This window comes from Uloborus diversus, chromosome 6 (genome assembly GCF_026930045.1).
Source record: "Uloborus diversus isolate 005 chromosome 6, Udiv.v.3.1, whole genome shotgun sequence".
In the NCBI taxonomy this organism is placed as follows: domain Eukaryota; kingdom Metazoa; phylum Arthropoda; class Arachnida; order Araneae; family Uloboridae; genus Uloborus; species Uloborus diversus.
The window spans coordinates 97219225-97243542 of record NC_072736.1 but is presented as its reverse complement, the minus strand read 5'-3'; the positions used below and the strand labels follow the sequence as shown (position 1 = coordinate 97243542).

Genomic DNA, 24318 nt, shown 5'->3' with positions numbered 1-24318 from the left:
TTTTTTGCACTAATGTCACCAATCATTTTTTTTTTTTTTGCCCTAAACCCACGGTGTTCCACACTACAACACTACAACTTTAAATCTCGTTTTTCTCCTATCTGAGACTGTTTTTGACATAGGAAATCTAACTACGCTGCTTTCCACCAGGTGGCCCCATAAGTGGTTTTTATTGAATAGCGCATGGCTCTAGCTTACTATACTAAGACACCACTTTTGTGAACATATCATCAGCCATTATAATGTTAAGAGGATGGGAAAGGACTTCAGTGGGCACCCAGTACATATTCATATAAACATATATATATGCTCTACAAATTATTGTAAGAAAGTTATTGTAATATAAGATTTTAAAATAAAGAACGATAATTCGAGACGTTTCGTACATTGAACTTCTTTAGTTCCGCCATCGGTCCAATTCCTGACAGCATCAGCAATTGGGGTGTTTTCAAAGCACCAGCAGACAATATAATTTCTTTCCTGGCTCTTACTTCGTGACGACATCCCTCAATTTCAAACAATACGCTTACAGCTCGTTTTTGTTCAATCACTATCTGTGTGGGAGTAAAAGCAGAGTAAACCGTTACTTATGAATATAAAAAATGTTTAATGAACGAAATATAAAACCTTCAAATAACTGAAAACTAGTAAAAAGCTTTTTTAAAATTAGTTTTGCATTAAAGAATCAAAACTAGTTTAAAAAAGAAAAAACTTTTTAATGAGACAATCCCAAGCAACCCGTTATGACGTTTCTAGTACAGAGAAACCTGTGTAAGTTGACCACTTGCGGTGCACTACTTTATTGGTCAACTTAAACAGCTGTTCAACTTATAGAGGTTGATTTATACGATAAAGGCTAATTCCGTGCCTGAAAATGGCGGTCAACTTAGACAGGTGGTCAACTTACAAAGGTGGTCAACTTCACAGGTTTTACTGTATTATTACTGATCACAGCTAAATTGTCATACATGTTTATCTTTTTTTGCTTACAATGAGATGATGTCATTTTTCTTTAGTTCAAAACTTTGAATGTTTTGCAAAAAGTTGTTCTCTTACTCTAAAAGGCGCTGGTTTGAACCTTGCTTTAGGTTGTGTATTTTCAAGATGCAGAAAATCGACAGCGTTCATGTCGTACTATAATTATACGGCATGTAAAAGGATCGTCGATTACTCATTTGACGGAGTGCTCTTGGCAAACTAAATTTCTATTTCAGTTACGCATCAAAGAGATCCCAGATGCCTCCATCTGGTGGGGAAACAGTGAGTCAAAATTATCTCAGTAATTGCATTCGCCGATAGCAGGGCCACACCAAAGAATGGATGCTATTTCGGAGGATCGCATTAGGTGTGTAAACAGTAAAGCCTCTTACGCAGCCCCATAAGAAAGAAAGAACATTTTGCAACAATGCAATATGTAGCAATATTTCAAATCACAAGTTTTGATTTAATTCCTTGACTGCGTTACCACGACATTGAATTTTCTATTATTTCGATTAAACAATTAAAGCAAAGACTCACTCAACTGTTTTGCGCATCAACAGAGAAAATACAGGATTCACTTGGTTCTTTTTGGAAAAGTATAATAATCATCAATTGCTTTTCTTATTTGCATTGTAGAATTTTTTACAAATTTAAAGTTTACGTTCTATATATAAAGTAACAAGAGGCAATGAAATGTGAGAGGATCTTTTGAAGTTTTGAGTAAAACGCGTAAAAAAATCAGATCCTTGGTAAGCTTTCATTGAAGTTTTTTTCTAAATCATGCACACATATTAGGGCTACTGACATTTTTGCAACAACAACGCAGAGGAGAATTTGTCCTGCCATTTCTACTGGGTATCTCCATTCCTTAATTTTAGCACTTACATCCTTTTGCTTCTCATTGTCTTATACAATTCGCAATAAATAAAAATCATTAAATTTGTTTGTTAAAAAAAATTTCTTATTCTTTTACTAGGAGTAAAATTAAGTTTCGCGGTAAATCCTTTTAAAGTCTGTTTATGAATAAAAATTTAATATCAGATAAGAAAAAAAGTAAATCTGGAAGAATGGGGTTGTTTCCAAAATTTTAAAAGTATTTTTTTTTTCTGAAAGAGCATGCTTAAAAACATAGGATCTGACCATTTTTTAAATAATTTGTTTAAGTTTAATATTTTTAAAACAATTACTTAAATCGGCGCGCTTTCAATGTTTACGCTTCTGTCGTGTGACATCACAAATGATGAAATGCCATTCAATGTTGCCATTCACAAAGCAAAATATTTAATTCGCATCTTTACTCACGTGCATTGGCAACGATATGGTTGATAGCAAGCGTAGAGCGCAATTTTAATTCGCTGCTTGATTATCATAACGTGGAAACCTAGTAGAAAGATGCGGCAAATTGCTTCATTTGTGACGTCATCAAGACCATACCTTTTTTGAAAAATCGGACACTTTAAAAAAGTAATTTTAAAAAAACTGTTTTGAAAATGAAAGTATTTTTTGGGTCCATGTTATTTTTTTGCTCATTCTATCTATTTCAATGACTAAAAGTAGTACTTTTGACTGAAGGAAACCATCCCATTGTATTTATAGAGCTTTTAAAAACAACTGTTCCATGTTTTAAGCAGTTTATATTTAAGAACAACAGAAGTTTTTTTTTAGTAATGAGGAAGGGAAACGACCTACCTTTGTTGCCATGGCGTTAGTAATTATATCCAGATTTGCTCTGTTTTCCGCTGGCACTAAATATGCTTTTGCAGTACTGCATCTTTGTCCTTCTCTTATGGTTGACTGATACTCATAAAAACCTGTCAAACAATTATTTAAAAAAAATATAAATTCATAATTAAGTTACGGGGGACATAGAACATTAAATTACTTTTCTCTTTGTTCTGACATAGATGTTGGTATTTTGTGTGTAAAAGTATTTAGGTATAAAATGTTTAAAAAACGAATTTCAAAAGTCATTTTAATTTATTAGAAATTCAATGGAAAACCGTATTAATATTTTAAGCTCAAGTAATCAAAGCATATTTTTAGCTTAGTCTCTAAAAGTTTTAATTTCTCTCACCCATTCTTATTTTTGCAGTTTTGAAATTACTTAACAAGTGATTGCAAAGAAATATTGGCGAAAATTGATTCGAAATTTAACTCATATGAAATATCTTTTCATACTTAACTTAATTGTTTAAAAATATTTTGAAATTTGAGGATTTTTCAATTGGTTTATTAACTTATATGCACTTTGATTCTAAAATATATGCTGAGGGTATGCAAATTCGAACAGGAAACTAAATGTTTTCAAAAAAAAATAAATAAATAAATAAAATAAAAAAAAAAATAATTCTCGTATTTTCAAGGAAATTTTTGTTTTGAGTAAAATGAAATTCAAATTCATTTTTTAAAATTTCTTTAATACTGAATGCAAAGAATTTTTTAGGGATATTTTTTAAATTAAAAAAAAAGGTTCAAATATGTACTAAAAAGAATAGTAAATAGTTTGTAGAATGTCATTACACTTTAAAAGCTTTTAGCAATGTTTAGACCTTTTCCTTTCGAACCAAGGCCCAATTTCCCTCATTGTATAATGCTATAAACTTCGAATTAGGAAAGTTAGATTCGTACAAACGTTTGTTTCGAATCCGTATCTCAATACAAAGCCCGATAATTGCGGAGAAACAACTCGAATTGAAGAAAAAAAAAATAATTAGAAGATCTTGGATAGAACATTTTCAGGCATTCAATGTAGTGTTCTTCATTTCAATGTAGTGGAACTTACATTAAAACTCCTCAAGAGAAGTTCTTCCTAAAGCAACGAAATCCAGATTTTTGTTCAGTTTTCCGAAGTGAATTAATTGCCATTCACATAGGACTGGAGAAAATTATGTGCGAAAACAACTTCGGAGATCTTTGGATACTTTCTGACAGTAAAAGCTGAATTCAACACCTCAGAAACTGGTCCCTCATAGAAGACAAAACTAGCCTATCAATCCTACGTAAAGTAAAGCTCATAGCCCTTCAGCATAAGGTCCGCTTTCAATGGATCCCTTCCCATGTCGATATCTACGGTAACGAGCTATCTACGGTAACGATACTCTTGCCAAAGAAAGTCTTGCCCATCCAACACCTTTCACCTCGGAGCTCACCTATCTAGAACTGTTCTCCAAGCAAAAAGCCAATAATAAAGAAAAATGGTTAATACCTCCATCGCACAATTGGTACAAAGGCAAAAGGCCAGGACAATCTCTTGCCCTTCCCTGTGACAGGCAGACTAACACCCTTCTGTCTCGCCTCGCCAGTGGACATCTGAAAAGTCTCACTTTCTCTGGAAGCGCCAAGAGGTTCCCCATCTGCCCTAAATGCCAACAAGACCAGCCATCACCACAGCATATCTTGAGTTGCCTGGGATTGAACTGAAACGACATATTCGACAGTCCACTGCTAGTGTCAGATTTCATAAGAGTCAACGGCTTCATCGATTTGGTCTGACTCCGTCAGACCAAAGGGAGATTAAAAACAACAACAACAACAACACATTTTCAGGCTCCTTTTTTAAACTAATTTTTGTTTAATATTAAAAGGTTTTTTCGACTGAATTCTCAAGAGTTGAATGCAAAAAAAGATACTATTGGTGAAGGTTTACCTGTATTAAAACAGCGTTAAAGATATGGCGTAAATTTCCTATATCAAAGTTTCAGTGGTGGTTAATTTTTAAAACCTCTTGAAGTTCTCAATTTGTGGAAAAAAAATTTGGACTCATTTCCGATGAGCTTTGACGTACAAATCATGGTGGTTTGTTTAATTTTTTGGAAGTTATTCCATGAAATAAAAAGAGGATCAAATGCCCCATATCTATCAATCACAAAGACAATGGATTTAATGACGTTTTAGTGCAAACTGAGATCGAAAACGAAAACAAAAAAAAAAAAAAATAAGGACATCTTTTCAAACTGTTGAATATAGTTTAGCACATTATTTAGTGTCTACGAGATTCAAACATTTTTTGTCTGAAAATCAACTACACTAAAAAATACTTTTCACATTAAAAAAAATCGAGAAGTTTTTAGAAACTGTGAGGATATTTTTACTTTTTTCTTAAAAAAAAAGTCATTAAAAAGTAAAGTAAAATAAAATGAAATAAAATCGTAAAATGCGTCTTAATATTGACAGAAATTGGAGATCGATTTATAAAAATTAAGTGAATTAAAATCACTTTGTTTTCATACAGGTTTATGCAGGTAATTGTTTATTTGAACCTTTATCTTAAAAAAAATCATTCGAATTTTGCCGTTTTGAATTCGAATTATGTTTTTCGCGATCATGGATTGCGATAGAACCCTACTCGTTGAGTTTCTTGTTTCTACAATTGAACTGGAATGGAAATGGAAAAGAAATTCGCACCCGTCATTTTGACCAGTGATTTTCGACATTAGGTAATAAAAGGCATATCCATAAAAAAAGGAAAGAAATGGTCATTAGGATCCAGTAATAAAGATCTGATTATTATGGCAAATTTTCACCTGTATACTCATCATATAGATTAAATTTACAGTTTACAGTGTATACATTTACAGCATTTTTATTTCTTATCAATTTCAAACTTAGTAATTCGGAGATTTTGTATTTAGATCAAGTTTTGCTTTTTAATCTGCATTGATATTTCTACTGAAAAAAACGTAATTTTACAAAACACTTTTGAAAAGTGAATCTGTTTACGTTTCGCCTTGAATAAACGCAAATTTGTTCTCTTAATAAAATTAAAACAACGAGCTAGTTTATTCTCGTCGTCATGGCAATCTGAAAAATCAGAACAACATCAACTTAGGTCAAGTAAGAATTTTTTCGCAATTCAAGATTGCTCAAAAAAAAGTTCTTACCAGTTTGTTTCGGCCCATTGATGTCAACGAATTCATATCCCAAGCTTAATGCCGCTTCTTTTGCCGCAATTGAAACTTTCGAATGGTACTGAGGTGTTTCAACGGTCAATGGTCCTCCCGTTCCATGAAATCCTAAATTGTACAGACAGATCAAGTATTATTTATGACAGTCATTTAATAAAATTTTTAGTAAAATAACTTTTTAGTTGATAGGAAAAAGTAATTTAGTTTCAATTATTTTGCAAAACTGTTTATTTTGAATTAAACGCAGTGTAGCGATGACTAATAGTCTTACTACACGGTGCAACTTTAGTTGCAGCAAACTTCCTGCAACTTTTTCCTCCCACTCACAGGTTTATTACAAGCAGTAGACATTGGGGTCGCTTCCAAAATTTTAAAAGTATTCTATTCTATTCAAGAGTCACAACTGACTACAACTGTATTTATGTCGAGGTCTGCATACTAGTGCCTTGCCTCCATTATTTTATATACCGATAGATGGCAGCACCATCACCGGATCGAACAGTTAATGAGAATTTAGAACTAGTCCAAGAGCTAATAGCTACCTGGTACTAGCACCCCCAGAGGTATCGTTTCACTTGGAGGACATTGAGACCACGAGCATATTTAACGTCGCCCAGTCCCCTTTAATGACGACGGTGGGTCTTCGACCAGCGGGGATCGAACCCGAGCCCCTCCGGCCCCGAGTCCAATGCCCTACCGATCAGGCTACCACGGCCCTTAAAAGTATTATTTTCTAAAAGATCATGCTTAAAAACATAGAATCTGACCATTTTTTATATAATTTCTATAAGTTTAATATTTTTAAAAAATTACTTAAATCGGTTTAAATCTGCGGAGGAAATCAAAAATGATGAAATGAAATTCAGTGTTGCCATTAACGGTCCAAAATATTTAATTCGCATCTTTACTCACGTGTATTGGCAACGATATAGTTGTTCGATAGCAAGCGTAGAGCGCAATTGTAATTCGCTTCTTGATTATCATAACGTGGAAATGCGGTAGAAAGATGCGACATAGTGCATCATTTGTGATGTCATAAAAACCACTCCTTGTTTGAAGAATCGGAAATTTTAAAAAAATAATTAAAAAATAACTGTTGGGAAAATGAAAGTATTTTCTGTGTTTTTATTTTCTCTCTTTTTTTTTTTTTTTTTTTTGCTTATTCTATCAATTTTAGTCACAAAAAGTACTATTTTTGACTGAAGGAAACAACCCCATTGCTGTTTCACAGTTCATAATTTATACGTTATCATTAAGTTGGTGTATTTTATTTTTATTATCAGATTTATATGTTTTTTTCTTTATATGGGGTTGTTTCCTTCAGTCAAAGTATTACTGTTAGTCACTGAAATTGATAGAATAAGCAAAAATAAATAAATGAATGAATTAATAAAATAAAATGGTGCAAGGAAAAAACTTTTATTTTCCCAACAGTTATTTTTTATTTAATTTTTTTAAATGTCCGATTTTGGAAATAAGGCGTGGTCTTTATGACGTCACAAGTGATGTACTTTGGCGCGCTACTCCATTGCCGTGCAAAATATTTACGCTTTGCTGTCAACTGCGTTGCCAGGTTATCATAATTTGTGCTGTGCGCTAATGGCATCAGTGAATGTCATTTCATTACTCGTGATGTCATGTGCAGAAGCGTCAAAAATGAGATTGAGTCTGAGCATTCATTGAAATGATCATTAAAAACTATTTGTCAAATTATTTAAAAAATAGTTAAATCCTGTGTTTTTAAGCATGCTCTTTCAGAAAAAAATGCTTTTAAAATTTAGGAAACAACCCAATTAAATTAAAACACTAAAAACAAAATAATTAAAACAATTCATTGAACCAACTTTAAATGCTTCATTAACATGTAAACTAAATAAATATATCGAGTCATAAACAGACGTTATAAGTTGCGTGAAAATATAAAACTAGAAAAAGAGGAGCAAATATATCGACCTTGTACACGTAATTTGCCCATTCTCGCATAGGTAGAAAGTAAACAAGTCACAATGCCAAGCGTCGTACCTATAACGGAAATAAACCATAGCTTCTAGTGAAAAATTTTCAACTGCATTTCAGTCGTTCAGTGAAAGTCATGATCAGTATGTATCAGTAACAGTATTATATCAGACCATGGCCCCACTTAATACTTAAGCGGAAGCGCAAAGCGGAAGCGTAAGCGGAAATTCAGTGGGGCCATGATCAGACATAGAAGAACATTCTGAACTATTACATAAATAGCGATCAAAAATAAAAACTTAGCAAACGTGCTTGGCATAATTTGAAAAGTCGCCAAACTTTCACTAACCTCTTTGGAAAACGCCAATAATGTACCATAGCCAAAAATGTACCAAAATGGGGTGGTTTCCTTCAGTCAAAAGTACTACTTTTAGTCATTGAAATGGATAGAAGGAGCAAAAAAAATTAACATGGACCCAGAAAAATGCTTTCATTATCCCAATAGTTTTTTTTTTTTTTTTTGAAATTAATTTTTTTAAATGTGCGATTTTTCAAACAAGGCGTGGTCTTTATGACGTCACAAATGATGCAATTTGCCGCATCTTTCTACTACGTTTCCACGTTATGATAATCAAGCAGCGAATTAAACTTGCGCTCTACGCTTGCTAACAACCATATCGTTGCCAATACACGTGAGTAAAGATGCAAATTAAATATTTTGAACCGTGAATGACAACAATGAATGGCATTTCATCATTTGTGATGTCATCGGCAGAAGCGCTAAACGATGAAAGAGCACCGATTTAAGTATTTTTTTAAGTATTAAACTTAGAGAAATTATTTTAAAAATGGTCAGATTCTATGTTTTTAAGCATGCTCTTTCCGAAAAAAATACTTTCAAAATTTTGGAAACGACCCCATTATTAAGTAGAGATTTGAAACTTGACAATTATGTTAAAGTTATACTTGTACATAAAAACTTGCAACATTTTGTTTTTTTCAGCCATTTTGTTCTAGCTCCAAGAAATGATTGGCTGAATGTGTCAAGGGAAACATTTTTTTTAGGAAAGCATTCCGAAGTTTACATTATCCGTTAAATACAACTTTTTAAAAAAATCTGAAGTATAATGTTAAAGTATACACAGTTTTAAATAATTGAGACAGATTTCTTTGTAAATTTCCAGTGATTGTTAATAATAGAAAAAGTATGCTTGTAAAAACCGCACATTAGTGATACTTGATCCCTTCGTTTAGAGGGATACATGATCCCAGGGATCAAGTCTCCATATGACAATCTAAAAACAATGAAAACAATATAAATGTTGTTAACTTAGTTGACTTTAACTTTAAACAATTAAAACGATGTTAACATAATAAAATTTATCATAGTGAGTGATAGATTTAATCAATTATTGCAGTAAATATGCTAAACAATTAAATAATTAGTTCGCAATTGTAACATACAGAACACCTCAAATATCTAAACATAAATTAACTGTACTGATAAATTATGTTCTGATCAGCCAAATGAGCTTGAACAAGTTGAAATATATGTCAAATCTTTGTTTGAAAAAAAAAAAAAAGATTTTACTATAGTTAGATTTACAACAAAAAAGTAAGTTGCCCATTATGTAGACCCATTAGCGGATAGAATGCTAAGTTGGATTTCTGGAGTTTGAAATAAGTTTTCTAAAGCAAAAAGGTACTTAATCAATCTATTTTTCCTGAAAAATTGACAAAAGCAGTAAATGAAAATGAATGTGTTAAATTTTCATAAGTGACTGTTTAAAAAACCTATTTTTTTATGATATTAATTAAAGGAAAGCGGTTCGGGGGCCCTTGCCCGAACATTTTCTGATAATGAAGTCTTAAAAACGCGATTGTAGAACCATATTTGGTAACATAAGGGACAGCAATTTTTCCAAGTTGAAGCTTAAAAAAACGCAATTTTAAGCGATGTTGTAAGGTATTCGGAGACTTTCCCTGGAAATTTTGCGTAATTGAAGATCTTCAAAGGAAGGTTGAGATGTTCCGTAATGTTTTTGGACGGGAGCGGTAGGTGGGGTACAACTAGCTGACCAATTAGCTGTAACTATTGAACATTCTTAATTGAAAGATTTCTTTTAAAAAGAAATTGAGATTTACTTTAACATCATTATTTTTTTTCGGATTAAAATCTCTTCTGCCCTATTGTGTTTTTCAGATACGTTTTGATATAACATACACAATTTTAGCAACTAAATTAAAAGTGTGAAGAAATAATAACTTTCAAGGCATATTCAAAACTAAATAAAAATAATCTAAAAAAAATAACGATTTCTTCTTTAAATTGTCATTATATTACTCTAATTACTTGAACGCAAAGAGTCAAGAAAGGAACAAACGGTCAAATCTTGTGCAAATGAAGGCTTTTTTTCTTTTTTTTTATTTTACTGTATGTTGTTTATTTTATATAGCCTGAATCGCGTAAGAGGAACATTCAAGTATGCAAAATAAACAACATACAGGCAGGATAACTGTCTCTGCGAAACCTGCTGCAAATATCTTATAAAGATCAATGGTCTAAAAGGCAAATATTGAGGTTCAATGCGTTGGTGTTGAGGGGGAAAAAAACCACACCTCATTATTTTTTTAAAAACTTTTTTAGCAGATAATTCGCAGATTATATGCAGGACATTATGGTACAATCCATTTTTTTTTTTTTAATTTCAAGCAGGTACACGCAAAAAAAAAAACAAAAAAAAACAAAAAGGAAAGTAAATAAAAAGTTATAAATAACTTTCTCAGAAAAGTGAGGGGGCACGGGTCCCTTCGGTCCCTTCCCACGAGCCGCCACTGGATCCTACGTTTTTAAACATGCTCTTTCAGAAAAAAATACTTTCAAATTTTTGGAAAGTAGCCCATACTTTCTTAACCGCCGGAAACATTGAAATCATATGCATGAAATACCTAAAAATTATCCTTCATCAGTATGATGATCACGGGTTATGCACTGCGATTTCAAAAAAATTTCGAAGTCTCCTTTTTAGCACAAGAAATGCGCTAGATTGGCTTAATACTGCATTTTTGCTACGAGACGCAAAAACATTTATCGTCTGTGACATCAAAAGACACTCTGGCCGCGTTTTAAAAGAAGCTCTTTTTTAAAAACCTATCTGTAATGTAAAAAATATAAAACTTAAAAAAATATTTCTGTCTAGGGATGTTGTTTTCATGATTCTACTACAGATTCTAAAGGGTTTTGATTGAGTCTGTCGTTGGAGAAAACATTCTCATTCAAGTCAATTATAAAAGGCGCTGCAGTCTCTGGATAATGGCTGCTGAAAGAGCTAAAACATTCAAATTCAATATCTTATAAGCTGCTGTAGAGCTTAGGGAATGACAATAATTTTTCTTCGTTTTTTATTGTTTCTCAATCGTTACCTTCTGAAATACAGTTTTTAAGTCTTGTGGATTTTTTTAGTCTTAACATTTGTTTTACCTCTTTGGCTAGTTTCTGAAAGAACCGCAAGGTGGCGAACTCATGCTCTATAACCCCCCCCCCCCCAGTAATAAATGTCTATTACTTTCTTGCTTTTAAAATCGAACAATCATGAACTCAAAAAGAAAGGACGAGGACCAGTCAATGTTTGTATGTTTGTACGGAGGCCACCGCCATTATTGGAGACATTAGAAGTTAATGGACAATTGGTTAATTTCTGAATGTATAATCTTAAAATTTAACCAATTAACAATTTTATTTGAATTGTTTGAATCCATCGCCGTAGCAACGCCTTCTTCTGATTGCCGCTAGGTAGCTCTGTCCTCCGAACGGAAGTTCACTTTTTGAGGCAAATGCGATAAGCATTTAGTATTACAAGGGCGTTGAACTCAGTCTTTTCCATACAAAATGACTTTAAAATACCACACGATATTTTTTCACGAAGCAAGAAATGTGAAATATTATGACAGTTCCAATTGTTAGGACACATCGCCAAAAAGCAACGCCGTAGTTAGGTTATTATCGTTTTCACAAATTATTTTGTTTCACCAAGCAAGAACATAAGCCCAAACGCTTTCCATAAATAGTTACCTTTTTGAGTTTTCTCAAAGGCAAAAGTCTCAGTCATGAAATCTTTTAGAAACTTATAAATAAAAGTAGCTTTGATAGATGATTTTTTTTTTTACTTTAAGAAATAGACTTTTTTTTCTTTTTTTTTTTTTTTTTTTTTGTCTTAAAAATGTACTTCCTCTAATTCATTTCTTTTTCATCACAGAAGTAAACAGTTATCTTTGCAAGCAAACACCGGAAATATCAGTTACAGCATCCAGAGACTGCAGCTTTAAATTGTTTATATTTTTTACCTTTCTGTTTTATCTTATTTTTGATATTTTCCTTTTATTATTAACAAAAATATTATTAACAAAATTGTGTAAATTTGTTGCTCTTAACTGTTTAAATGTTTTATGTTGTTTGATTCAGCTAGGTGTTTTTTTTTTAAAAATTAGTAAACATGTACTGCTAAGGAGAGTTAAGATTTTCACATTTTTTTAGGATTCTGAGCCTAGGGTAGTTATAAAAAATATTTCTTTCAAGCCGGACGATTGCGATTGATAGAAACGTGTTTTGCTGAAATTTTTAATGATTAACATCATTGGTAGCGTTTTCATTCTGCGGTTTGAATCTTCAACTTTAGCTCTAAATAGTTATAAATCATGAAATTTGAACCTAAAAATGATTTCTGGTTTTACGTACCATTTTTAAGAAATTCTGTGTTTTTGTTGTCCTCCATCTTCTTGAAGTATGGAAGTACTTCTCTATAGCTCCAACCAAAAGCTCCATTCCAAGCCCAGTCATCGAAGTTCTGTTTATTTCCACGAACATATACCATTCCGTTGATTGCACTTCCTCCACCAAGAACTTTTCCACTAGCAATTGGTAGAGTCTAGATTTTTTATAAAGTTAGTAATCATTGTAAAGGATTGTTAGACTTGAACAAACTTTTTCTTTATATGATGTTAATTCTAATATAAAGTTACACTTGGTTAAAATGTCAGAGTTACAGTTTTATTTTACCCTCTTTATCCAATCTTCTACAAATTTTTCCTGGAGTTGAAACACTTTGAAAAAAAGTAGGAGAGACGGGGTTCAGTTGACACAGGGTTAAGTGGATACAATGGCTTTAATTTTCAAGTACTGAGAGTCTTATGAGAAAGTAGCAGACTTAGGCTGATTTGACCTCCGTACGCGGGAGAACCTGTATTTTTTTGTTTGACAGTTACTCTAAAAAATTGCTATTGTTCTCCAAAATAAATTTTTAAGGTTAGCTTTCAATTCTCGTATAGGGTATTTAAGTAGTTATATCATATTAAGCAAGATACTACTGCACTTAAAAAAAATTCCGAAACGTTACTGATTATTTCCGTAGATTGTTCCGGTATTTCTCAGGTTTTCATATATTTCCCCGTAAAATCAAGTATCTTTGCAAAAAGTTTCCTGAATTACTATAAGTTGCACGAATGCAGACTTTTCACTGTTGCGAAAAATATTTTGAGCTACCGGTATAAAGATTGACTGAGAATATTTAATAAGAGTATCGGCTTTATTGTGATTATGTCCCGCCCAAATGGTCTAAATTCCTAATGAGGGTGAATAGGTCTTTAGATAGTTGCAGGTTTTTTGAAAGGCAAGAATTGCAAGCAATGGAGATGCTTGTGTCTTACTTGTAAGTTTGTCTTATTTTTGACCATGGTTGCATTGATGATTCTGAAGTTTTCTTTGAAAATCAGAAAATTTCTAATCAATTACATGAAACTTGCTAAATATCCCTTGGAGGTTCCAGACTGGTTTTAAACGAAGATATTTCTAAATTCTTCAGAAAGATTCAAGAATAATTTCAAGAAAGTTTCTGACTTTTAGCGGAAAACGTTCCCGATTTTTGCAAGATATGTTACTGGCAGAAATTGGGTACATTAGCTGCTCATTTTTTTTCAGGAGCGCTTCTGAATCGTTTTTACAGTGTGTGTTCTTTGATTAGGAGACACGAATTTACCTAAGAGAAGTTGCTTATATTCTCAGCTGTTGTTTCACCGTTTTTAAGTTAACGTAACGGTGGCGTTTCTTAGGTCGAATTGATGCGGGTTTTGTTCATGCGTGTAACAGTTTAATTAAGTTTTTTTTTCTTTTTCCAGAAATGCTCAGACACGGCCAAAAAACTCAAAGGAAGGAAATTCCTCTTAAAATATTATAAGAGCTTATTTTGGAAAAGATATCATCAGCTTGTATAAAAGTGTAAAGCAGATTTACGTTTCTCGTGTGTTACGTTTATCATTAAAAGCATAAACTTGACTCACATTGGGTCTTGTCGAAAAAAATTTAAGATTTTTTAAGGAAAAAATATTATGTTGATACAGGTTTTGGAATTATTATTTGGTAGAAAAAACTGTAATAGTGCTCGGTGATGTTTCATTTTAGTTGCTAAAATTAGTAACAAAAATTTGAAATATGAAGATGTTTCAACTGCACTCGGGCTTCTTTATAATCTGCGCGTGTGTGAGGAAAAAAAATAGTCATTAAATAAACTGGATTTTGAAACCTTATAAACTTTTTTAGTTGATTAGAATTCATTTATCAATACATTGGAAGTTAGAAAAGGGGATAAAACTTTTTTTAATTATCCACTGATAAAATAAGTATCATATTTGAGTACCTAAAATCAGATCTCAGTCAGAAGTGTAACTGAAAATGAAGTCAACTGAGGCAGTGAGAAACAAAGGGATGTAAGTGAAAAAATTAAAAGTTTGGAGGTAACCAGTAGAAATGGTAGGTGAACCTCTCCTTGATCTTGGGACAAGAGATAGTACAAGTAGCTCTGCTAAGTACTGCTATACAGCATGATTTAGGAAACAAATTCAATGAAAGCCCACTTAGGACCTTATCTTTAAGGACCCTTAACCTTCAAAATTTTCGACTTTCTGGAAAAAATATATGTTATGCATAACTTGATTCTGAACAATTTGATACCTTATTTTTTTACCATACGCGAAAAACTTTTCAAGTTATCGTAAAAATGCGTAAACTTTCCCCATAGAGATTTATGTTAATAGCAGCTGTTTAAGCCTCTTTTTCTCAAGTACCGGTTTCTTCGGTTTTCTCGTTTTGCGCGCATGATATCTCAGAAAGTTTCTCATATATTTCCGTAAAACTTTTTATACATGTTTGTCTGGTATATATTTATGATCTGAACCTAAATTTTAACTAAAAATGAAAGGTAATATTAAAAATATATATATATTTTTGCCCAAAATTTTGGAAATTTTTGATTATGACTTGTAAAATTTCAAAAAATAAATACATAATTTGAAAAAAATTAAACAAATTTAGGTTCAGGTCATAAATATAAACCAGACAAACAAGTATGAAAAGTTTAACGGAAATATATAAGAAACTTTCTGAGATATTATGCGCGCAAAACGAGAAAACCGAAGAATCCGGCACCTGAGAAAAAGAGGCTTAAACCGCTGCTGTTAACATAAATCTCTATGGTGAAAGTTTACGCATTTTTACAATAACTTGAAAAGTTTTTGGCGTATGGTAGTAAATAAGGTATCAAAGATAAGGTTTAGAATTAAAATATGCATAACATATATTTTTTCCAGAAAGTCGAAAATTTTGAAGGTTAAGGGTCCTTAGACCCCTTAAACGCGTTTTACTCAAAACTTGAAACTGTACACTTACATCCTTTAGCTTCTCACTGCCTCGGTTGTCAAACTGTCTAACCATCGATGTACAGGGTGCCCGCAGTAGGCGGTTGTCACTCAAATAATTTCTGAACTGCAAGAGCTAAAGTCATGAAAGTGGGGTCTAACAAAAGTAAAGTTGTCATGCGATACACAAAGAAGTCGCTTACAGGGCACCTGGCAGAAAAACTCGGAGTTAGCGTTCTTATCTCAGAAACGGTACCAGATGCGAGAGAAAAGCAAATTATACACTTTTTTAATATCATCAGATTGATAAATAAATGACATTTTCGGCGTAATAATGTGCAAAATAGTAGGCGTAAAATGCACTTTTTTTGATTGCGTTGAATACAACTCCAACTACCGGCAATGAGGCTCATTTTACTGTAATACTCAAAATGGTGTATTTCATCACAAATAGACATCTAGACACGGTATGACACATCCCGCTATAGATAGTACAGCATGGCAGGTAACAAACACACTGGCATAAGCATACGTAATTACGGTTTCAAAGTCCCAGAAATGTTGGCGGATAGGTTGCATACACTCGCTGTGTGGTGTAGTCTTAGAAAAAAAGGTCTAAGGGTTCAAATCAGGTTAACATGGAGACTATAGTTCTCTTTTCTTAATTTGATACTGCTGAACAAGCTTCAGTTGACTTTTGCCACGTATCTCATACCGTTTCTAAGATAAGAAACATAACTCCAAGTTTTGACGCCAGGGAAGTAATAAGTGTCATCATTGTGTTGCGAAGGGGTTTTTCAATCTTTCAGGCACTGCTTTGAACAATGATGTTAGGTCATATCCTTCCTCACCGCGCGATATTTTGACTTTATGTATACTAATGCTGAAATTTCAGATTCAGGCGGATATGTGGATAAAAACTGAACCGAAAATTTCACAAAAAAGACGATTTTTGTCGAAAATATTATCAAGTGGCCGCAAAAATTGAGCAACTTATACTTTTTTACTCCATTTTTAAAATCAGTCACGCCTCCTTTGAAGTTCTTCTACCCCCCCCCCCCAAGGGGAGGGGCGCGCCGCCAGGTTGAAAACCCCTGCTGCTGCTCATTGGCAACTTTACTACACCTGTAGGTCCCACTTTTATGAGATCTCTTTTTGTTAAGAAATTATCGGAGTGGCAACGGGCTTAATCGAGCACCCTGTATATACCTACTATAGACGCTAAATTTACCCAATATTAGTTGGTTAATGCTATACTGAAAAGCATACTCTGTGTTAAGTATTATTGTTTTAACCAGGACTGTGGAGTAGTCGCAGTCAGAGTCGAATAGAGTTTTCGACTCCGACGCCTTGGAATAAAGGAGTCGGAGTCGAAAGCTCTGAAATTCTTGGGGTCGGAGTCGGTCATTTTTCCGCCGACTCCGCAGCCCTGGTTTTAACTGGCAAAGAGTATTTTGCTATTTGAAAAAAACTCATAAAAAAGTATGGAAAAAATTGCAATTAGAACCCTAATTTTGTGTTTTAAAGGATTTTACTACCCTATGTTTAACATTTCCTCCAATGTATTTCTGTGGTACCGTACGATAGCCCCATCCCAAACCAGAAGAAATGAAAGTCTTTGAAGCTCCTGGTATATCAGTTAGGAGTGGAGGCACTCCGCCGGCTTCCAGAAGCAGGACTGTCACATCCAGAACTTCCGACAAGCGACTGGCAACAACTGATCCGGCGACTCCACCACCAACTAGAAAAATAATCATTAATGCGAGTGAGAAAACAGAAACACACATTATAAAAGACTTTCTATTTATTGGATATTTCGGTAGAGAAAGTATCCTTGATGTAGTTAAAATTTTAGAGAATGTGTCCTAAATCTGAAAGTCAGCACTCTGGTTATGTGTAGTTACCACAACAGAAATCGGAAAAGATATATATGTCACCATTAAGTGTTGGAGGTAAAGAATTTCGAAGCACTACACAAATTTATTTGGTGCTCATTGGTTGTTTTCATTTGGGTACATCACTATTTCCATCTCAATGAGGCGCCATCCTTTTCTTCATCTATATGCTAACTAACAGGGTTGTAATTATCAGTGGTGTTCTCATACGGTTATACTCCATATATGCCGTATACTCTCAAACATTTTTTTGACATATGTATACTAGGGTGGAATGAAAAAAAAAAGTTTTTATTTTCGAATTGTAACAGTGCAGAAAAGTTGCGATTGGTGAAGAATTACGAAACAAAACAAAATTTTTTAAAATCGGATAATATCTTCCGATCCCGCAACGAGCCTAAAAATTTGAAAAAATGGAAAATTTCATGTGTTTTTAGCGATTTTTTAAAAACTTTGCTCCAACGTTTTTTTTAAATACTCTAAGACGGAAAAGTTACGATTGCTGAAGTCTTCAGAAATTTAAAAAAACATATTGAAATCAAATAATACCTTCTGATCCAGGAACAAGCATGAAAAGTAAAAAAAAAAAGCAGAATTTCATCTTTTCTTATAGTGATTAAAAAGTAAATTGTTCTTCTTATTTTTTTTCCCCGGTGTTACAGGGAAAAGCCTTTTAAAAAACACTATATTACACATAAACATTAATTTATTTCTTGACTTTTAAGGTATCTTCTAAACATGCAAAACTACCATTCTTTACAACAATGAAACATTTTCAAATAATAGAAAGTTATAAAATATTTACCAAATTTACAATCCAGTATACAAGTCTTATTGTTTTAAGTGTTACTTGTTAAAGCTAATTTATAATCAGATTTTTTGGAAAATTCGGACATAATTGACCTAGATTTCAATGTTGCTCTTTATGTAGCCATCTCTTGATTTAAATCCACACACTTTGAGTGAAGCCTCCGTCACTAACTTCACACATCTTTCGACAGCTTGCGTATGGCAGGGGAATAGTTTTATATCCCAGTCAGGTATAGTGCCTGTTGCAATAAGATTTTCAATGTCTTTGTTAGAAACTTTTCGAAGAAAAGGTGGAGAAGATAGCTTTGTCGTGTTCCAATTAATAATCTATGTGTAATCTTCTGCTTCGAAATTTAGAGATGGAATGACAAAGTTTCTAATGCTTTTGACTTTAGAAACAGACTCCCTGGCTTTTACGACGTTTTTGAACGCTAGTTCTCTTATGTGCCTCCTTTCATCAAACACCATTGCCATTAATAAGTTTTTCGGGATGCGCGAAGAAAGAGTTTCTTTCAATGACAGGGTAAACAACTTGTTTTAGATTGTCAGGTAAGTATCGACAGGTTTGAATTGTTTTGTAAACATGAATGGCACCGTCTGTGAAATTTTTGCGGTTCTTTATTTCAAACCAGACCGGCATGTAACATCTCAAAATAAAAGTCACTATGTCTTTTAAGTCACCTGATGGGATCGATACACTTACGTACAGTCTAAAGGACTCTATTTGCTTAAGTGAGCCATCTGGAATGTGGGAGTGGGCCAGGGTCACGATTTGACAAATCATTTGGGCAATTGCCAACCTTTATTGCCTGAGATATATCTAAAAGATATCTTTGATCCTTGCTCAAGCACTTTCTGTTTACATCTGGAATTGTACAGTCAATTGCTTGAAAATCTATTACTGGCAGTTTTTCGCAACCTCTGAGTTGTTCTCCTATTGGTCCAGAAAACGAATTTGGACCAGTTGTTCCACCATTCAAATACCGAAAAAGATGGCGAAAAGGCAACTCAATGAAATGTAATAAACAAATAGCCCATTGCAATGGTCGTCCAATATAAATTTCAAATTGACGAATCGCGCCACTTTTCCACCCAGTATTGATTTTAGTACCATCGCAACCTACGATGGCTAAATCATCCAGTGAAATTCTTTGTCCATTTAGATATGAAACAATGCTATTCACTATGTCTTTGGCTGATCCAGAGTTTGGAGACACGTAGCCAATATAAACGGAATCAGGTTCTTTGATAATAGAATAATGCTCTTCTTTCACTGTTCGCCGAAATTGCTTTGATTCAATCTTATCTATATATAAAGTACAGTGACCTCTCACTTATACGCGACCAAAGGGGACAACGAAATTTTCGCGCACAAGTGAGATTCGCGCATAAGTGAAAACCCCCAAAAATAAGCTTAAATACAGTAAGTTATCAACAGTTAAAGTAATACTAATAGTACACTACTAATACTAATGAATAAATATGCACATAATTTCCATTTATGCATTGTAATTTAATAAAAATGTAAAATTTGAAGTTGCACGTTTTGTCATTTTTTATGCACTGTACAGTATGTAAGCAAATTTCACAAAACCTAAAAACTGTCGCGTGATCAGTGTCATAGTCTGTGAGGATACAAAAGATCCTCGATAGGCTATGTCAATGCTTTCCGCTTCACCACGACTTTAAGGAAGGTCAATCTTTTCGCATGTAACCCGTTCCCCCCTTTCGATGTCAATCACAAGAGTAACTGCACACCCAATCGCACACTTGCGCGAAAAAAAACGCGTTCTTGGAAACATTTTGAACATTGGAATAAAGGTGTGTGAAAGCATTCCAAGAGACATCAAGAAGGGTACAAATCTTCCGATAAGCAAAGCGTAAATAGGCGATTTAACTAAAACTTGAAAAAATTTTATTGCGCATAAGTGAAAGGTGCATTTAAGGTTTCGCGTATAAATGAACAAGAGTTAACATTGTTTTCCTATATCGCTGGCCGGGCCCGTGAGAAAAACGTGCATAAGTGAAAAACGCGTATAACAGAGTTCGCGTATAAGTGAGAGATCACTGTATCATCTTTTCTTCCGTCAAAATAAATACCCCGAACGGAGTTTTGTTTAATGCCACTTTGCAGATCTTTTCTATTTTGGCTCTTTTCTCTCTTAAGTTTTTGTCTATCAACAACTTTAGAAGTATCTGTTTCAGTCACTAAGCCAACGTCTTGAAGCACACTGGATTCTATGGCAGCAGTTACACGATCAGATACGCCGTAACGATCGCTACTTACTGCCGTAGTTTTCAGCTTAATCCTCATCTGACACCGGGTTTTCTTCTCTGGTTCGGTTGACTTGTAATCATTATCAGGTTTTCTCTTGACTGAACAACTTGGTTGTTCTTCATTTGACAGATCAGATTCATCCTTCATGACTGAAACGCACTCAGTAACTTTTCGTTTTAAGGCATAGGCTTTTCTTTGAAATCTTTTTTTCAACCTTTTTGTTTCTTTTTGGTCCAAAGTTCCAATTTTTCCTATGCCATGTTTCCTCTGAAGAGAGAGAAATCTTTGTTCAGAGATCGGCATCTTTTTAAATTTTTCACACGTACATTTCATGTAAATTGGACATTCACAAATGTCTGGGGTCTTTTTACAAGTGCAAACAACATTCATTACGCACTTACACGCAGAGACGTCAAAGAGTTTCCTTGCTTCACTTTTAAATTTATCAATCATTTCTTTAAACTTTGGTTTATCCTTGTCTCGGTTGCAAGATCTCATGAAATTGAGATATTTTTTGTAGAAAACATCAATGAGCTGGGCATTTCTTTCCACGGAAACTGTAGGAATCGAGGCCTTATCAAAGATACATTTAACTTTTTGCGCCACTATGTCCTTAACAATGGAAAAACCCACTTTCGTGTTATTGACTTTTCTAGCTAACTCAAACCTCTCTTGAAAGCAACTTTGAAGTATATTTTCATAAGTAGGGAGCTTATTTGTTAGCAAATCTCTCGGGTGGTCAAATATAGGGCACTCAAAGGACTTTCTCGTAATTCTTTTCTGAAAAGATGGATTCATGTTTGAAACACGTTTAGCAGAGCAAATCGACTTCACACGCACATTAGAAACAATGAGAAATACCGATGCCAGCCCGACTGCTTTATTCATTTAAGTAAGATACCTATAGATACAAGCCAACTAAAAAGCTCAAAAATTCAAAATCGTGAGGCGCTAATGGGGCGTATTAGATGCATACACTGTACTGAGCGGCATAAACAAATATGTCTCGCGGGATTAAAGGGCCATGTGGACAATTTCAGAGGCAGGCTAATACTAAAATATCACATTTGTTTTATAAACAAACGTTCTTCCATTAGTATTTCATACCGAACTTATGAGGATCGGTAAACTAAAATTTAAAAAAAAGCTGAAAAAGGGCTTAAAGTTTATATTTTTTCAAACATGTAGGTTCGTTGCGCGATCGAAAGATATTGTTTTATTTCAAAAAGATATTTTTGTTTTGTTTTGAAGTCTTCACTAAACGTAACTTCTCTGTTCTGTAGCCTGAAACAGTACATTGAACCAAAAATGTTAAAAATTCGGAAAAAAAAACTGAAATTCTCAACTTCTTCGATTTTTTAGGCTTGTTTCTGAATCAGAAGGTATACCAATCGTAACTTTTCCGTCTTAGAGCCTTAAAAAGAAACATTAAAACAAAATTTTTGAAAAATCACTAAGAAAACACGTAATTTTCCATTTTTTCAAATATTTAGGCTCGTTGCGGGATCGGAAGATATTATCCGATTTTTAAAATTTTGTTTTGTTTTGTAAGTCTTCACCAATCGCAACTTTTCCGCACTATTACGGTTCGAAAATAAAAACTTTGTTTTTTTCGTTCCACCCTAATGTATACCCTCAAGCTTCATAATATTTCATGTTATGACATACTATGTATATGATCACATACGCAAATTGTGCATAACTGATTACTGGGAGAATACTCTCAGAAAATTTGATGGGAACATCACTGGTAATTATAACCCTAAAACATTCATTATTCAGTCTTGGTAAAGAAACCACTCCTGCTTAGTCAATCATCATGCGCACTTGGGAATAAGAACGGGACAGTTCCAACACGCAACAGTTAATAATACATAGGTAACATAACGTTTTATAAAAAAAAATCATTGAAATTATTTTTACAGAGGAAAATTTTAACATAATATACAAAATCTTCAATAATTAAATTCCGAAACGGTTTGTTTTTTCTTTTTTTGTGATTTTTGCAAGATTTTTAACAGTGGAGTTTTCTCCTTTTTTCACCAAGGTCTTTGAATTAGAAAAAATTCAATTTTGTACATCCAACAAGAATTATTACGTGTTTTACCTCCTACAAACCACAAAATATGAAAGCGTAAAATGCCACAAAACTTCAGAACTGTTTTTGGATCACTTTTTCTGCCTTCCAATGAATGTGCATGCGGAAAAAGATTTTTAAAAATGCATTTTAAAGCACGAGTACAAGAAGCAAACGACATAAATTCTGCTCGTTTGTTTGAAAGTAAGAAAATGGAAGTTCGAATGAATTTCTCAATTTTAGCAAAATGAAAGAAAACTTGTCTAAATGACGTCTTGCCTAACCTAAATACGATGCACAAGAAACATTTACCTGAAATATTCTACTTAGTTTATGACAATGAGAATATTTTTTTTTCTTGTAAATCCAATAAAGACAACGAAGCATAATAACAGAAGAGCTGATGTGTGCATCACATCACTTCCTTTTACTCCAATTTAATGACAATAGTACCTCGGAGTAAGCAAAAAAAAAACACTTTACATATTTTCACCCCAAGTTTGTTAATAACCGAAGCAAAAAAATCTTTTTTACAGATAAATTTTCCAAATATTGGCAATTTTAATGTGATTCAATGGTTAACTCTCTAAATATGGCGAAATTGAAACCAGATAAAAAAGAATACAACCCACCAAATTTGTCGCCAAGTTGGTGACAAAAATTGCGACCAAAAGTTTGGTGATATATCGCAAGGTGTTTACCAAATTATAACACCACTTGAGTTTGCATTGAAATTGACAATGATTTCCCCCAAAAAAATGTAAAAGCCCCCTTTGAAAAACCCGACTGCAACCACAAGAGGAAGTGGACCTACTAGACCCCACTAGGAGTCTACGTACCGAATTTCAACTTTCTACGGCATACCGTTTTTGAGTTTTGCGAGATACATACGCATATACATACCTACGCACATACGTACATACGGGCGTCACAAGAAAACTCGTTGTAATTAACTCGGAGATGGGGCGAGCAAAATAGAAATTAAGGCCGATTTTTATGTAAAATTTTTTTCGCGAATATAGTATTTCCATTACTATGTAAAAGGAAGTAAAAAACAGAAAAATATTTTCCAAGTTAGGGTTTTTAAGGAATTAAAATAAACTTTACTTACCTACGATGTAGTCATATTCTTCATCAAACTTGGTTTTTGTTTCAGGCGAATGCTTCTGAGATGTGAGTGATAAAAGAAGCAGCGGGAGTAAAGTAGAATTCACGAATGGAACTTGATATTTTACCTCATTTTCTAGGTTTATTCCTGCAAGTTTTCCCAATGATTCTGAAATGCATTGTGGACATTAATCGTTCATTATAGAATACTTACAACTTTTGAAATAACGGCAACAAATTCCCAAACTTAGCTATGTAAGGAGAATCGGGTTATATCTACCAACAGATTGTATCGGAAAACCCTATTTCGTAAACAGCTGCAGCACCTGAAGTGACGAAAAGGTTCACCAAAATCTTAGAGGCGCCCGTCATCTCACTCAGTCAATAGGCAGCTCATTTTTGAGAACAGTTGAGGCAGTGAGAAGCAAAGGGATGTAAGTGGCAAAATTAAAAATTTGGAGATAACCAGTACACATGGTAGGGGAACCTCTCCTCTGTCTTGGGGCAAGAGATGGTACTAGTAGCCCTGGTAGTTTCTGCTATGCAGCATGATTTAGAAAAAAAATTTCAATGAAAGCCTACCTAGGATGTTATCTTTTAACGAGTTTTACTCAAAACTTGAAA

The 24318-nt window shown here is 33.6% G+C and overlaps 2 protein-coding genes across 2 annotated transcripts in view; both read right to left on the bottom strand.

Moving 5' to 3' along the window:
• LOC129224875 (glucose dehydrogenase [FAD, quinone]-like) overlaps positions 1 to 24318 on the bottom strand; it is a 38536-nt gene that overhangs the window by 11488 nt on the left and 2730 nt on the right. The window contains exons 2-8 of the mRNA XM_054859421.1: positions 23699 to 23863; positions 17066 to 17268; positions 12577 to 12766; positions 7839 to 7907; positions 5862 to 5993; positions 2671 to 2792; positions 387 to 554 (exon numbers count right to left, since the gene is read on the bottom strand). Of these exons, the coding sequence (XP_054715396.1) occupies positions 387 to 554; positions 2671 to 2792; positions 5862 to 5993; positions 7839 to 7907; positions 12577 to 12766; positions 17066 to 17268; positions 23699 to 23863 (1049 nt within the window). The remainder of the gene's footprint in view (positions 1 to 386; positions 555 to 2670; positions 2793 to 5861; positions 5994 to 7838; positions 7908 to 12576; positions 12767 to 17065; positions 17269 to 23698; positions 23864 to 24318) is intronic.
• LOC129225251 (glucose dehydrogenase [FAD, quinone]-like) overlaps positions 23735 to 24318 on the bottom strand; it is a 44033-nt gene continuing 43449 nt past the window's right edge. The window contains exon 10 of the mRNA XM_054859828.1: positions 23735 to 23863. The gene's annotated coding sequence lies outside the window, so the exon portion shown is untranslated. The remainder of the gene's footprint in view (positions 23864 to 24318) is intronic.